The 15527-nt window shown below is 44.4% G+C and overlaps 1 protein-coding gene across 1 annotated transcript; it reads right to left on the reverse strand.

Annotated features, from left to right (window-relative positions):
* Window positions 1–534: 534 nt before the first annotated feature.
* On the reverse strand, window positions 535–13928 carry LOC309383342 (acetylcholinesterase-like). The gene is made up of 5 exons (XM_081935796.1): window positions 13793–13928; window positions 8102–8174; window positions 5189–6694; window positions 2913–3076; window positions 535–876 (listed from the first exon to the last, which is right to left on the reverse strand). Exons 3-5 carry the CDS (start codon window positions 6637–6639, stop codon window positions 866–868), a joined length of 1626 nt encoding a protein of 541 aa, XP_081791922.1. The 5' UTR covers window positions 6640–6694; window positions 8102–8174; window positions 13793–13928; the 3' UTR covers window positions 535–865.
* Between the last annotated feature and the right edge of the window lie 1599 nt (window positions 13929–15527).

Below are 15527 nucleotides of genomic sequence, written 5' to 3' on the forward strand. Positions count from 1 at the left end.
AGGGTCATTTGATAATCTTTTGTGACCTTCTGACAAGCAAAGTCAATGGGGAAGACAGATTCACTTAACAACCGTGTAACTAACTTAACAACTGACACAGGACTGCCATTCTGCTGCACCAGCCATGTTTTGCAAGATGCCAGTCTGCCATAGGCAATGGGAGGAGAGAGCTGCAGGGAGGTAAAGGGGTGGGTGGGTGGGTTGGGATGAAGGGACTCGAAGCTACTCTTTGTGCCATCGCATGGGAGCCACTTGACATTCCAAGGTCATGGAATGGAATGTGAAACTGTCCAGCCCACCAAGCCAGGGATTGTTACCAAAACAATTTGTTTGAATGTAGCTGGACACTTTGAGATAGCCAGGGAAAGAATTGGGAGAAGGAAAAGTTCACTAGATGTTTTGACCACGAAACTTCAGATCCGGCTTTGCTACTGTGTAATCACTTGCCTTTAGTAAAGTATACTTTCATTAACAATGGATTGGAGAGTCTTTTTTTCCCCTAATTGATCAAGTTGGGATAACTTATAAACTGTATGGCTCACTTAATAACTGGCAAGAAAAGTTATAAAGTGGAGCAAAACTCACTTAACAACTGTCTTGCTTAATAACAGAGATTTTTGGCTCCATTGTGGTTGTAAGTCGAGGACTACTTGTACACTGCACAAAGCCATGCACTCGATGTTCCCATCACCCTTTTATTTGAGTATGATTTTTAAGCAAATTCTCTCTGTTCACATCCACTTTCACTCGTTCTCCGTATATCTCTTTTACTATATTTTCCAGTACACGGTTGACAGTAAAGTAGCCTGAGAATTCCTTTCATTAAATTCTGGTCAGTGGTTGTCGTTGATTTAGTCTGATCTCTTTATGCTGCACCTGGCAAAGGGAAAAAGAAAAAAAATTATTAGAGCCACTACTGTGTACATTTGATTCCAGGCGCCTGAGGTAATGACGAGGCTCCGTGCGCATACAACGGATTTATTAGAACAAAACTAGACAAGAACGAGAACAAGCGTTCTGACAGCTCTTTTATACCCCGAGCTGTCATCGCGTTAACCAATAGAAACCTTCTAAATCTCCCGCTTGAACAAAACGCAAACGGGCCAATTAACTAACTTCCTGCCTGATTGACAAGAGGGGGCAGGACACGTAGATACAGGACACGTAGATACGTGACAGTGTAACTGTCAGTGCTTCCACAATGTACGTACAGGAGTAATGATACAAAAACAGCAGAGTTCAGTGGAGTTTCCTTGTACAAATACTTTGCAGAAACATAGGCATAATATCACCCTACTTAAAATAGCACAACTGCCTTGTCCATTTTCAAGCTTCTGACAGTTTAATCAAATCATAATCAAAAATATTCAGATTTATACCATTCAGTGGCATAAAGCTAGGGGTGAAACCTGGAGACTATGAGTTCTACTCCCACCATAGCCATGAAAGTCAGCTGGGTAGCTTTGGGCCAGTCATTCTCTCTCAGCCCAACTCAACCTCAAAAGGTTGTCGTGGGGAAAATAGGAGGAGGAAGGAGTACATGTCAGGGTTCCAAGTAGCACCTTCAATGAAAGAAGACTCGGAGCAGAGGCGGATTGCAAATCCCAATACTACCGGCTTGCTCGTGCTTGCACGCGTGCTCACACACATGTGCAACATTTCTGTGCAGGCGCAGAAGTGTCCAGGTAGATGGGTGGAGCCGCCCCCCCACCGCCACTACCAGTTCACCCGATCTGGGCCGAACCGGGAGCAACCCAACTCTGACTCCGAAGCTTGAGTTTCCTCAAAGTTCCATTTTACTAGAGATGTCATATTGGCGCATCTGGGAAAATCCAAATGTGAAAGCTTCCAGGTTTTCCCCACCCAAAAGAAAGTTCAAGTCCCTGCCTAGCACCCACAGGTCCATCACACGGTCCAATCAAGCTCTATCCCAAGTGGAGATGCCTCCCAGTCACACCACTCCAGGTGCAGGGCAAGATGTCCTTGACTCTCTGAGAAAGGAATGATATTTAGACTATGTATCTCCTATACTCCATATAATCCCCCCTCCCATTTTCCCACGGCAGAAAATGTGGCAGGTCTGAAGGCCCAATGCAAAGGATGGCTTCCAGGCCTGGCAATATAGGTAACCCTCAAGCTACAAATGTAATGGAGCCTGCCAATTACATTCATAAACTCGAGGATTCATAGGAGTGAATCATGTCACTGACAACATGATCACTCCCTGCTTTCACCCATGCATTTGGGAATAAAATGTGTGGGTTGTTAAATGTATCTCAGGGTGGGGAAGGCCATGGGGGGGGGGGGGGGTTAGTGATAGAACAGGCCCCCAAGGCATCTCCACCTCCCTGAGATATCTCATGCATCCCCCTCCCCTTCCCCCACACAAGATCATGGCCCCTAGACACATTTCACTCCCAGCACAAAAAGCATTTGCAATCTGACCAGATGCTGGGAGCAAAATCATCCTGCTCTCCTCTCCTTCAAATGCAAAGGAACCACAGCAGAGAGGAGACAGATCAAGTGAGAGAGTCTGGTGCAGCAGGATGGGAGTGAGGAACCATTTGTGGAGAGCACGAAGGGGGGGGGGGACTAGGGTGAACGTTACAGTGCCTCTGTTCAAGGGCTCTGTTTGTAAGGGCTAATGACTGCTATGGTGCTACAATATTCATAATTTCAGGACTTGGTAGTAAACACCAGGGGGCGGTTAACCAAGACATAATCCAAAATATTCGGATTTACACCATTCAGTGGCACAAGGCGAGTGATACATGCCAAAACACCCTTTACATTAGAATGACCAATTCTGGGGCCAATTGAGATCAAATGCATCTTTGGCAACCACGCATGATAGGAAAATGAGTGATGTGAAGTGATTTGAGTTGACATAAAGGAATGGAGTAGTAACTCACCAATTCCTGTTGTGTTATAAACGTGGGTTTCCAAAAAACTGCAGTGCTCACGTGGCAAAAACTGCATGATTTGAGGTGCCTCTGTGCTGATATGGTAGACGTTTTGTTCAGTAGCATTGTAAAGTGGCCATTGAACTTCACCGGGTGTGAATTTGGAAGGATTCCTGTCAAGGAAATAAAATGGTCAGATTACAGGCAACAGGCAACTTGAACTACAAGATTAAGGATACAATGACTGACAGGTCAACTTCATATTCCCTCCTGATGAGCATTTTCAAGTGGTATTAGTTTTGCTTATTTCCAAATCAATTATTTCTAGCAGTGGAAGTCAGTCACAAGGCAGATCGCGGTGCCTAGAGAAATATACACTATAGACCAGTGATGGAGAACCTTTTTGGAAAGGTGTGCCAAAATTGTGCATGTGCATGCTATCACGCATACGCATGTGCCCACACCCACAATTCAGTGCACCCCGCCTACCTGCACATGCACACACAACCCCTGCCCCTTGCGTGCGCGCACGACCCTCCCCACATGGGGGGAGTTTTTGCCCTCTCCGGGCTCCAGAGACTTTCCTGAAGCCTTGGGAGGGCGAAAACAGCCTCGCCCGGTCCCCCGGAGGCTCTCCGGAAGCTAGAAATGGATCATTTCAAAACTTCCAGTTGGCCCATTGAGCCTGTTTTTCATCCTCCCCAGGCTCCAGAGGTTTTACTGAAGCCTTGGGAGGGCGAAAACAGCCTCCTGTGGCCCTCCGGAAGGCCAAAAATCAGCTGGCTGGCGCACATATGTGTGCCGTGGCACACGTGCCATAAGTTCATCATCACGGGTATATACTATAAATTCCTTCTGGAATAGAAGTTGATGTGAGCCAAAATTGACTTTGGTTAAATTGTCATTTTAGCATCAGAATAACAGAGTTGGAAGGGATACAATACAATACAATAGCAGAGTTGGAAGGGACCTTGGAGGTCTTCTAGTCCAACCTCCTGCCTAGGCAGGAACCCTATACCGTTTCAGACAAATGGTTGTCCAATCTCTTCTTAAAAACTTCCAATGTTGGAGCATTCATAACTTCTGGAGGCATTTTCTGTTCCACTGATTAATTGTTCTAACTGTCAGGAAATTTCTCCTCAGTTCTAAGTTGCTTCTCTCCTTGATTAGTTTCCACCCATTGCTTCTTGTTCTACCCTCAGGTGCTTTGGAGAATAGTTTGACTCCCTCTTCTTTGTGGCAGCCCCTGAGATATTGGAACAATGCTCTCATGTCTCCCCTAGTCCTTCTTTCTATTAAACTAGACATACCCAGTTCCTGCAACCGTTCTTCATATGTTTTAGTCTCCAGTCCCCTAATCATCTTTGTTGCTCTTCTCTGCACTCTTTCTAGAGTCTCCACATCTTTTCTACATTGTGACGACCAAAACTGAATGCAGTATTCCAAGTGTGGCCTTACCAAGGCATTATAAAGTGGTATTAGCACTTACAATACAATACAATACAATAGTAGAGTTGGAAGGGACCTTGGAGGTCTTCTAGTCCAACCCCCTGCCTAGGCAGGAAACCCTATACCGTTCCAGACAAATGGCTATCCAACATCTTCTTAAAGACTTCCAGTGTTGGAGCACTCACAATTTCTGTAGGAAAGTTGTTCCACGAATTAATTGTTCTCCCTCTCAGGAAACTTCTCATTAGTTCGAGGTTGCTTCTCTCCTTGATTAATTTCCACCCATTGCTTCTTGTCCTGCCTTCAGGTGCTTTGGAGAATAGGTTGATCCCATCTTTTTTGTGGTGGATATTGGAAGATTGCTATCATGTCACCCTTAGTCCTTCTGTTCATTAAACCAGACATACCCAGTTCTTCCATACTGTCTATCTAATACAAATACCAGAACAAAGGTGGGTTCCTACCGGTTCGCACTGGTTCGGCCGAGTACGTATTAACTCGGCCGCCCACGCACCCAAATTGATTCTATTGGTGGCTATGCCATTCTTGATTTTTGGTTCTCCACATGCGCAGAACAATCACCATTGCAGAAATGTAATTTTTTTCCCTTTTCTAATCTTCTGTGCATATGCAGACCTTTTTAGGTGTAAATGTGCACACGCACAGAGTGCCCATTTGGCATGCATGCGAGTGAAGCAAGCTCATGCGCGCAAAACCTTTTTGTGCGCCGAACCAGCAGTAATGCCGGTAGCAACCCACCCCTGTACCAGAAACCCAGATTCGTGGAAGAAATGCCCTAACGCTGTGCTTAAGCACATCTCACAAGTGTGTCTTACCCGCTTCTGGCAAACTGGGCCCAGTAATGCATCATCCGTTCACTTAGTACCCTGTCGGCATTTTCATCTGATTGATTGAGTCCTGGAAGTGACGAGAGGGTTCCAAAGAGAAAAGGGACCTCAACTCCATGAGCTGCACCCATCCATTCTTGCCAGATGGAAGTCGAAATTTGGTGATTGAAGGAGTAAACGAAGACAGAGCCCTCCGCTGCTACCATCCTTGCAGCAACTTCCATGAGTGAGCACACAAAATAGTGATCTCTGCTAATATGAGCCAAGATCTGACGGTTGGGATTTGGCCTGTAGTTCCCTTCACTGTACTTCAGCACTACAGCCTTGGCAATATCTTCTTCGAAATCTCTTCGTAATATGATGTCTAGAGCTGATAGGGCCTTCTCCCAGGCCCCATTTTTGTCATCGTCTCCATTGTTCAGAACTCGAGGTGTAAAGACTGTGCCATCCTCCCTTGTAATACCTATAAGTAGTGGCTTTGCTGGAATTTTCCCCTTCTGTAGCATTCTCTTTGGATCTTCGGGAAGGAAATCCCCATCGAAGGTGGGTAAGAAATAAGAACTGAAATTCAGAAACGCATCGGCTTCCTTATTTTGGAGACAGCTCATCACAGCACTGTCGTTCCCTTCTCTGCAGTTCAACAGACCAATTACATTAACGGCACGTTCCCGGATCTTTTCAGGCGGCATCGAAGCCCAGGGTGCATTGGGGGTGCCACTCTGGAGCACCGCTCGGTCAAAAAGGGATTGGCTTATAGGAGAGAGGAGGTGGAAACCCACAGAGGCTGCTCCAGCACTGTGGCCAATGAGAGTCAACTTATCTGCATCTCCACCAAAGACCGCTGCATTTTCCTTCAACCAATTCACAGCCAGATATTGGTCCCATAAGCCCATGTTCCCCGGGGCTTCCGGTGGGAAGAAAAAAAAGCCCCAGATCCCCACTCGGTAGTTCAGAGATACCACAATGACATTTTCGGTAGCAGCTAATGTTGACCCATTGTATAAGTCCGAAGACCCTGAACCAACAGTAAATCCTCCACCATGGATCCAAACAAGGATAGGGACTGACCCAGAAGGCTGGGGGTGAGGCACCCAAATATTGAGGAAAAGACAGTCTTCAGAATGGGGCTTATTGGCCACCCATAACTTTGAAGGATAGTTAAAAATGGTCCATTGGTGACAAGGTTTCCCAAAGTGGGTAGCCTCCAAGACGTGGCTCCACGGTTGATGTGGGATAGGTTTCTGGAAGCGCAGTCTCCCTACCGGAGGCTCAGCATATGGAATTCCTAGATAGGCATTTACGGCACCGGAACTAGTTAGGACTCTCATGCCTTTAATGGATCCAGAGCTGGTGACCACCAGGCTGTCATTTTCAGCGACGTCGCCAGAAATCAGTTGGCAGAAACAAAGTCCCAGGAATGCAGGGAGGAGAATAGGCATGGCAGCAATCGGAACGAATATGACCCAGGATCAGAATTTACACCTTGGCTCCAACCTGTTGAAAGAGAGAAAGAGACCGAAACAAAAACAACAACACCCACTGTAAAATCTAGCCCATCATCTTTAATCATTGGTCAATGGGGTACAGCATAGGGCAGTACCTGGCCCCAGAAGATAAATAGGGTTGCAGTTGGTTAGGGAATTCTTCCAGGAATGGTAAGGCTATGGGCTAGCCTGGGAAATAGGAAAGCTATCTCCAAAGAAGGAAACGTGAAGGCCTTCCATATTTTTGCTGGAAAAACTACAAAGATGTGCGAATGAAGCCATCAGAAATCAAGTTTAACTCAAAAGGCCCTGTCCACAATGTGGATCAGTCAAACCTGAAGACATTTGTTTATATTTCATGTTTCCAGGCCAGGAGTGTCAAACTCAATTTCATTGAGGGCCGCATCAAGGTTGTGTTTGACCTTGAGGGGCCGGAGTGGGTGTGGCCGAGATGGGCGTGGCCAACCCGATGTCACTCGTGTCTCCCAAGCTCCATTTTCAGCTGCAACAGCCTCCTGCCAGCAAAAACGGAGTTTGGGAGGCCTGCCCACGGCCGTCATGAGCTCCATTTTTAGCTGCGACTGCCTCCTGCAAGCCTCTGCCAGCAAAAATGGAGCTCTGTTTTCACTGGCAGAGGCACCGTGGGCCGGTCCTTTGCTGTTTCCAAGGCGGCCCCACTGGCCAGATCCAGCCTGTGGCCCTTGAATTTGACACCCCTGTTCTAGACAATCCATCTCCCTCATATTTCTAAACATACTAAAGTTTAAAATCAACAAACATTCACAGCTGGTCAATAGTTAAAATAATAAATGATTATGCACACCTGGGAGTCTCCACTTGCATGATATTCGGTAAATATGCCTCATACATTAGATTTAGACCTCTGGCTGCAGAAACCGTGAGACTAGTTTATGACACTTTGTGGAGAAGAATTATCCAGTTCTGGTTTTCCAGGATAGATTGCCAAACGAAGGAGAAAAGGAAATGCAATTATACAACTAAAAAAAGGTCATTTTTCAGGACCTGTTGCTCCATGACAGCCGAAGGATACCACTGATTTAACCAGCCTTGAACTTCTTTAGCAAATAAAGCTGTAGCTGTTCAACAAAGCTGTGGCCTTTGGGATTTTGCATCATCTTGTTTTGCTCATTTGGGTTAAAAAAAAATCCTACCTCTTGGGATACATAATAGGTAGTAAGGTCTAATGATCAACATTAACAACACATAGAAAGATGCATGCCCCTGTTCAATATTTCCTGTCAAGGAAGGTTCATCTAAATACACAATTAATTTCCAAAACACTAAACAAAGTAATGGAGCTCATGAGGCTAAAAGAAGATTTTATCTTCCTTTCTGGGGCCATACCTTCTCTCTTTTTTCCCTAAAGCACACACCTCCTACTTTAAAGTACACAGACCTTCGTTCCTCCACAAATTCACATCTGTTCTCCCTTGGAGACTGTCTTGCTCCTCAGAGATTCCTGTGGTCAGCTGAAAAGGAAAAAAAAGTAGGTACAAAAAAAAATGAGTTGGTTACAGCAGCAGAACAATAAATAAATGAATTAAAGTGTGGTATAACCTGGCAGGTACTTGAAAAAGAAAAGAAAAGGGGCCGAGTGCTAGATTCTTGTTATACCAATCTGGAAGGAAAGAGAAACAAAGAAAATACTTGAAAAGACAAAAGCAAAATGGAGAGAGAGATTAAGGAAGAGATAAAGATGTTTTTTTTTTGACAGCAGGGAATTGAGAAGCAAAACTGGAAAGCAGCAAACCTTTCTCAAACAGAAAAACCAAACCAAAGAGTAAGGTTCTACATTTAGGCAACAAAAACAGAATGCACAGGTACAGTATAGGTGGTACCTTGCTCAGTAGTAGTAACTGTGAGATGGATCTTGGAGTCCTAGTGGACAACCATTTAAATATGAGCCAGAGGTGTGCAGCAGCTGCCAAAAAAGCCAACACAGTTCTAGGCTACATAAACAGAGGGATAGAATCAAGATCACGTGAAGTGTTAATACCACTTTATAATGCCTTGGTGAGGCCACACTTGGAATACTGCATCCAGTTTTGGTCACCACGATGTAGAAAAGATGTGGAGACTCTAGAAAGAGTGCAGAGAAGAGCAACAAAGATGATTAGGGGACTGGAGACTAAAACATATGAAGAACGGTTGCAGGAACTGGGTATGTCTAGCTTAAGAGAAAGAAGGACTAGGGGAGACATGATAGCAGTATTCCAATATCTCAGGGGTTGCCACAAAGAAGAGGGAGTCAAACTATTCTCCAAGGCACCTGAGGACAGAACAAGAAGCAATGGGTGGAAACTAATCAAGGAGAGAAGCAACTTATAACTGAGGAGAAACTTCCTGACAGTTAGAACGATTGATCAGTGGAACAGAAGTTGCCTCCAGAAGTTGTGAATGCCCCAACACTGGAAGTCTTTAAGAAGATGTTGGATAGCCATTTGTCTGAAACAGTATAGGGTTTCCTGCCTAGACAGGGGGTTGGACTAGAAGGCCTCCAAGGTCCCTTCCAACTCTACTATTGTATTGTATTGTATTATTGTAAATAAAATGTAGATGAGTGACAATACAGAATACAGAACAACAGAGTTGGAAGAGACCTCGGAAGTCTTCTAGTCCAACCTCCTGCTCAAGCAAAAGACCCTATGCCATTCCAAATGGGTCTCCAATCTCACCTTAGTGTTGGAGCACTTGTGAAGGCAAGCCATTCTACTGATTGATTGTTCTAACTGTCAGGAAATTTATCCTTCATTCTAGGTTGAACCTCTCTTTCTTAAGCTTCCATCCATTACTTCTTGTCCTGCCTTCAGGTACTTTGGAGAATAGGTTGACCCCTTCCTCTCTTAGAGAGTTCATCAAATATTAGAGCCATGGTACAGAGGTGGTATTCAGCAGGTTCTGACCAGTCCTGGAGAACCAGTAGTGGAACTTTTGAATAGTTGGGAGAACCAGTAAATACCACCTATGACTGGCCCCACCCCCATCTATTCTCTGCCTCCCGAGTCCCAGCTGATTGGGAGGAAATGGAGATTTTACAGTATCTTTCCCCTGCCACTCCCACCAAGCCATGCCATGTCACTGCGAATATCATCAAGAGAGTAAAATAATTTAAATGGAAATGGGCTGGTCACAGAGCAAGAAGAACCAATGGCAGGTGGACCAAGCCAGTCATAGACTGGATCCCACTTGATAAAAAGCATCCACGAAAAAGACCTAAAACAAAGATGGATCGATGAGATCACCAACTATTATGGGCTCAATTAGCAAAAGAAAGCTCAAGACCGAATTGATTGGAAACATGCATAAGAGGCCTTCACCCTGCAGTGGATAGACAACGGCTAAAATGATGATCGTGACCACGACACAAATGCACAAAGATTAAAAAAGAACCAATCCCTTGAGCCTTTCTGTAGAGATTGTTGCTTGTTATGAGCTTTGTGCCAAAAGAGTAACATTAATTATAGTATATACTGTATTTTTAAAATCTGCGGCACCTTTAAGGAGATCACCACCTGTAGGTGAGCCTCTCAGGACATAGAGCTGACTTCCATAAAACCACTTTCAGTAAAAATGAGTTTAAATGTATTCTTGTACCTATGTCATGCTGTTTGTACAGCTGTTCACTTTATGTTTTACTAAGGCAAGCAGTAAACATTTCATAGATATTTAATATATTTCTTATTTGATACCCTAGGAGAGAGAAGGAAAACCGCCCCTCCCCTGCAATCTATAGGTAGTTCTTGACTTATGACAATTAAGCCCCAAATTTCTGTTGCTAAGCGAGACAGTTGTCAAGTGAGTTTTACCCCATTTTACAACCTTTCTTGCCGTACTTTCAGTTGTTAAGTGAATCACTATAGTTGTTACGTTTATAACATGGTTGTTAAGTGAATCTGGCTTCCCCGTTGACTTTTCTGGTCAGAAGGTTACAAAAGGTGATCACAGGACCTGGGACACTGCAACCGTCATAAATTCATGTCAGTTGCCAAGTGTCCGAATTTTGATCACTTAACCATGGGGATGCAGAAATAGTTGTAAATGTGAAAAACAGTCGTAAGTCGTTTTTTAGTGCCATTAGAATTGTCACTAAACATATGTGTCATGCCCCTGTTGGAGTCTGAATCAGAGGGAGAAGACGAACAGTTGACAAAGAACAGAAGAGTGGCTCTGTAGGCTGTGGAGGAAACTGGGGAAGGGCAAAGTCAGGCTGGGCAGAGTAGGGGAGAGGTAGAACAAGGATTCAGATGAAGCAAGAGGGTCCACCCTCTCCTCATCCTAAGCCACGTAGGGAACAACAGAGACAAGAGCAACATCGATTGCATGGCTTGCAAGGGAGGAAAGGGCCCCGATTCCCTTCACAAGGCACACCTGGGGATGGAGTTTAAAGGAGAGGGAAATGGGAGGGGCGGTTGTCGCGAACAAACACTGAGTTCATCTGGTATTAACTGCTTATCTGACTTCCTGGCATCCTCCCAACTGGTTTGATTTACTGCTGTGCTACTTCACTTCTGGAACTCCTTATTTTGCTTGCCCTGCCAGATTAATTACCTTATCTTGCCTTCTTGGATTTATAGTTGGAAGTTTTCTGCTTACAACGTTTGAACTGAAGTATTTTCAGTCAAAGGCGGTTACAGGTTTGTGGAGGAGTTTTTCAACAGACCGGAGAGTTGAAAGGGACATAGGGGGCACAGTTGGTGTTAATAAAGGGACTCATACTGGATCTTGGGCTGTGTTGCCTTTGTGCCACTCGCCGGGTCATCACAAAATGGTTGTTAATCAAGGATTACCTGTAGTTGGAGACTTGGCAGTAGGCTTATGTAAAAGGAATCGAAAGGAGTTGAAATGGATCCTTCTAGACCAGGGCTGTCAAACTGGCGGGCCGCGGGCCAGATACGTCACGCACTGGCCATGCCCACCCCTGTTTTGGTGAAGGAGGAAAAAGTCACAATACGTCACATGGTGACAATGTGACGACGCAGGTTTGACACCCCTGTTCTAGGCAATCCCATTATGAGTCAGTTCCTTAAACTCAAAACCAGCCACTGTGTTAAAGCCAGAGCTACACAAACAACAACTGCAGAGGAGAATGCCTTCTACTATGTACATACCAAGGGCATTGACCACTTGAATTCTGCTTACATGTGAAGTGAAAACAGCATTTCAGTTAAGAGTGCCTGCCAGAGAGATACGATTGATGGGAAAGCGAATAAAACAAGTGCCAGAGATGGCTAGTAATATTCCTGGCTATGAATAACAGCAGTGGAATCTTCAAGAAGAAATGAAAAGCTATTGCTTATGTGGAGGACTTGGCAGATTAGATACTTACCGCTAGTAATAATAATATTTCCTAGCATGTGATTGTTCCATCATGAATATTTGTTTCTTAAGAGCAGGGCCAAGGCACCTGCAGAATCATTTCCTTCTTCTTTCCGTCTCGTAATTGAAGTGTCATAATTATTTTTGGAAAGGGTAGGGTTATAAACATACTGTAAGCTATGAAGCAACAAGGAAACCATACTATCAAACTAGTGTTGAGAGTAAAAATAATGCATTATATAATGTGAAAGTAAAAACAGTAGACAGTAAGATTGTGGCGAGATCTAAGGTCATCCCTTCATCTGCCTTCAAGAATTATACACAATACAATACAATACAATAGCAGAGTTGGAAGGGACCTTGGAGGTCTTCTAGTCCAACCCCCTGCCTACACAGGAAACCATACACCACTTCAGACAAATGGCTATCCAACATCTTCTTAAAAACTTCCAGTGTTGGGGCATTCACAACTTCTGGAGGCAAGCTGTTCCACTGATCAATCGTTCTAACTGTCAGGAAGTTTCTCCTCAGTTCTGAGTTGCTTCTCTCCTTGATTAGTTTCCACCCATTGCTTCTTGTTCTACTCTCAGGTGCCTTGGAGAATAGTTTGACTCCCTCTTCTTTGTAGCAACCCCTGGGATATTGGAACACTGCTATCATGTCTCCCCTAGTCCTTCTTTTCATTAAACTAGACATACCTAGTTCCTGCAACCGTTCTTCATATATTTTAGTCTTCAATCCCCTAATCATCTTTGTTGCTCTTCTCTGCACTCTTTTTAGAGTCTCCACATCTTTTCTACATCGTGGCGACCAAAACTGAATGCCGTATTCCAAGTGTGGCCTTACCAAGGCATTATAAAGTGGTAATTAGAAAGTCTTCATGTCAACAAAAGTGACACTAAAGCAAGAGTGTCCAAACTCTGCAATTTTAAGACTTGTGGACTTCAACTCCCAGAATTCCCCAGCCAGAATTCTGGGAGTGGAAGTCCACAAGTCTTAAAGTTGCCAAGATTGGACATCCTGGTTCTAAAAGTATCATAGTAAAATTGGTTTCTGTCCATTCTCCTCATTACTGGGACACCTGGAGAGAAGCCTTGAATAGTGAACTTAGGGATGTCCTGGATGGTGCCCATCAACCACATTTTCTTCCTTACTTGCTGAAAAAAATATGGGGCAAACATTATGAAGGCAAGCGGAAGTATGGCGATTGCATCTTGACTTGTGAAGAGGCTTCGTTTGGCTTGACCTGGTTTTCATCAACAGACTGAAATAAGCTTGCAACCAAGATATTTTTGGATTGAAGAGAGAGAGAACTGGGTAACAAAGGAAATCATTTATCTAGTCAGTGAATTCCCAGCTAATCTGACTTCCCTGCCTGTGATTCTACCTGTGGAAACTCTTCCATCTCTTTCCAGAAGAGGCACATAACGAACCTCATATGGAGCTCAAGAGTTCCTCCGATGCCAAGCCCAGTCCAATTATGATAACTATGCATGAATAAGACAACATGCAGCACTGTTTCCTCACCTGTTCCACCCCACCCTCCAAACATTTTCCTTTGTTCTCCAAAATACCCTAAAACTCCCAACTGGCACACAAACCTGAAAAGAAGACAGCAGCAAATTCATCTCATTCCACCTCTTCCTAAGCCAAGGCAACATTCTTGGGGTAATCCCCACCCTCCTTTCTGCTGCATCATGTGGCCGTGCCCCATAAACAATTCAATATCCAACTTCCAGAAGAAGACAAACGCCATTCAGCATGTTCTTACCTGCCCAGCTCTGTCCCTTCAGGGTCTGCCTTGTTTTTGTGATACGACTCTGAGAAAAACAGAGAGAAGTTTGCTCCCTGTTGTTGTTCCTCCTTCTGCCCTTTGGTACTGTTTGCTGCCTGCCTCTTACCTGAAATGGCCCCTAATAAGCCTCCCACCCCTTGAAAACCTGGTTTCCTTTCCCTTTTTTGGCTCTCACGCGTTCATTCAGAATTTTCTCAAGGGGAGGGAGAAAAGGAGAAACTTGAACATTGGGCACTATCTAATAAAATGAAATTCAATGGTGAAAAGAGTAAGGTTCTACATTTAGGCAACAAAAATGGAATGCACAGGTACAGTATAGGTGGTACCTTGCTCAGTAGTAGTAACTGTGAAAGGGATCTTGGAGTCCTAGTGGACAACCATTTAAATATGAGCCAGCAGTGTGCAGCAGCTGCCAAAAAAGCCAACACAGTCCTAGGCTACATAAACAGAGGGATAGAATCAAGATCACGTGAAGTGTTAATACCACTTTATAATGCCTTGGTAAGGCCACACTTGGAATACTGCATTCAGTTTTGGTCGCCACGATGTAGAAAAGATATGGAGACTCTGGAGAGAGTGCAGAGAAGAGCAACAAAGATGATTAGGGGACTGGAGACTAAAACATATGAAGAACCATTGCAGGAACTGGGTATGTTTAGCTTAAGAGAAAGAAGGACTAGGGGAGACATGATAGCAGTGTTCCAATATCTCAGGGGTTGCCACAAAGAAAAGGGAGTCAAACTATTCTCCAAAGCACCTGAGGGTAGAACAAGAAGCAATGGGTGGAAACTAATCAAGGAGAGAAGCAACTTAGAACTGAGGAGAAACTTCCTGACAGTTAGAACGATTGATCAGTGGAACAGCTTGCCTCCAGAAGTTGTGAATGCCCCAACACTGGAAGTTTTTTAGAAGATGTTGGATAGCCATTTGACTGAAACGGTATAGGGTTTCCTGCCTAGGCAGGGGGTTGGACTAGAAGACCTCCAAGGTCCCTTCCAACTCTGCTATTGTATTGTATTGTAAGGAAGGAATTGAACTAATGGCCAGGATTGTACGTTCTTGCCTTGAGAAGGGCTAAGCTGAAATTTCTCAGAAGAACTTTGTACAGACAGTCCTTGACTTACAATCATTCATTTGGTGACCATTCAAAGTTATAACACCAACTAGCTGATAACTCGGTGTTGCCTGGGTATTTACTTATCCCAGTCCTGTATTAGACAGGAATGGTAACGTCAAGTGGCAATGTAAGTGCGGAATGGGCTGTCCTCCTTCCTTCCATGAACGTCACCGCAATTCCTGAAGAGGTGATGGCAAGAGCAACTTCGCCCTGAGCCCTGATTTCAGTGACAATTAAATTAGTTAAAAATGTTTTCCCTGTACTCCCAGAAGCATAATTTCTAACGTTGGATTTTCCCCCTTACCAGAGGGAGACCCCTTGTGGAGTACTGTGAAGCCATTACTACGGTAACTCCACTGCACTGTACAGTAGAATCCATTTTAAGGAAGTACAGTAGAAACCATTTTAAGGCACAACAGACTGCATCTTAACAGAACACCCTCCTCCGGGGTGTTAGAGGTGTCTCATCCCCACAGTAATTTTTTCCAGAGAGTAAGTCATCTGGGTATTAAGTTTCGTTGAAATTGCTCGAGGCGTTCCAGAGTTATGCTGGAACACACACACACACCCATTTATATATATATAGATGGAAAA

The sequence above is a fragment of the Natrix helvetica genome (genome assembly GCF_964273705.1).
Source record: "Natrix helvetica genome assembly, chromosome: 1".
Taxonomy (NCBI): Eukaryota; Metazoa; Chordata; class Lepidosauria; order Squamata; family Natricidae; genus Natrix; species Natrix helvetica.

Coding starts and splice junctions, on each gene's coding strand:
- LOC309383342 (XM_081935796.1), bottom strand. CDS start 6,639: ATGCCTATTCTCCTCCCTGCATTCCTGGGACTTTGTTTCTGCCAACTG. Junction 3,077..5,188: donor GCCCAGTTTGCCAGAAGCGG/GTAAGACACACT, acceptor TTTCCTTGACAG/GAATCCTTCCAAATTCACAC.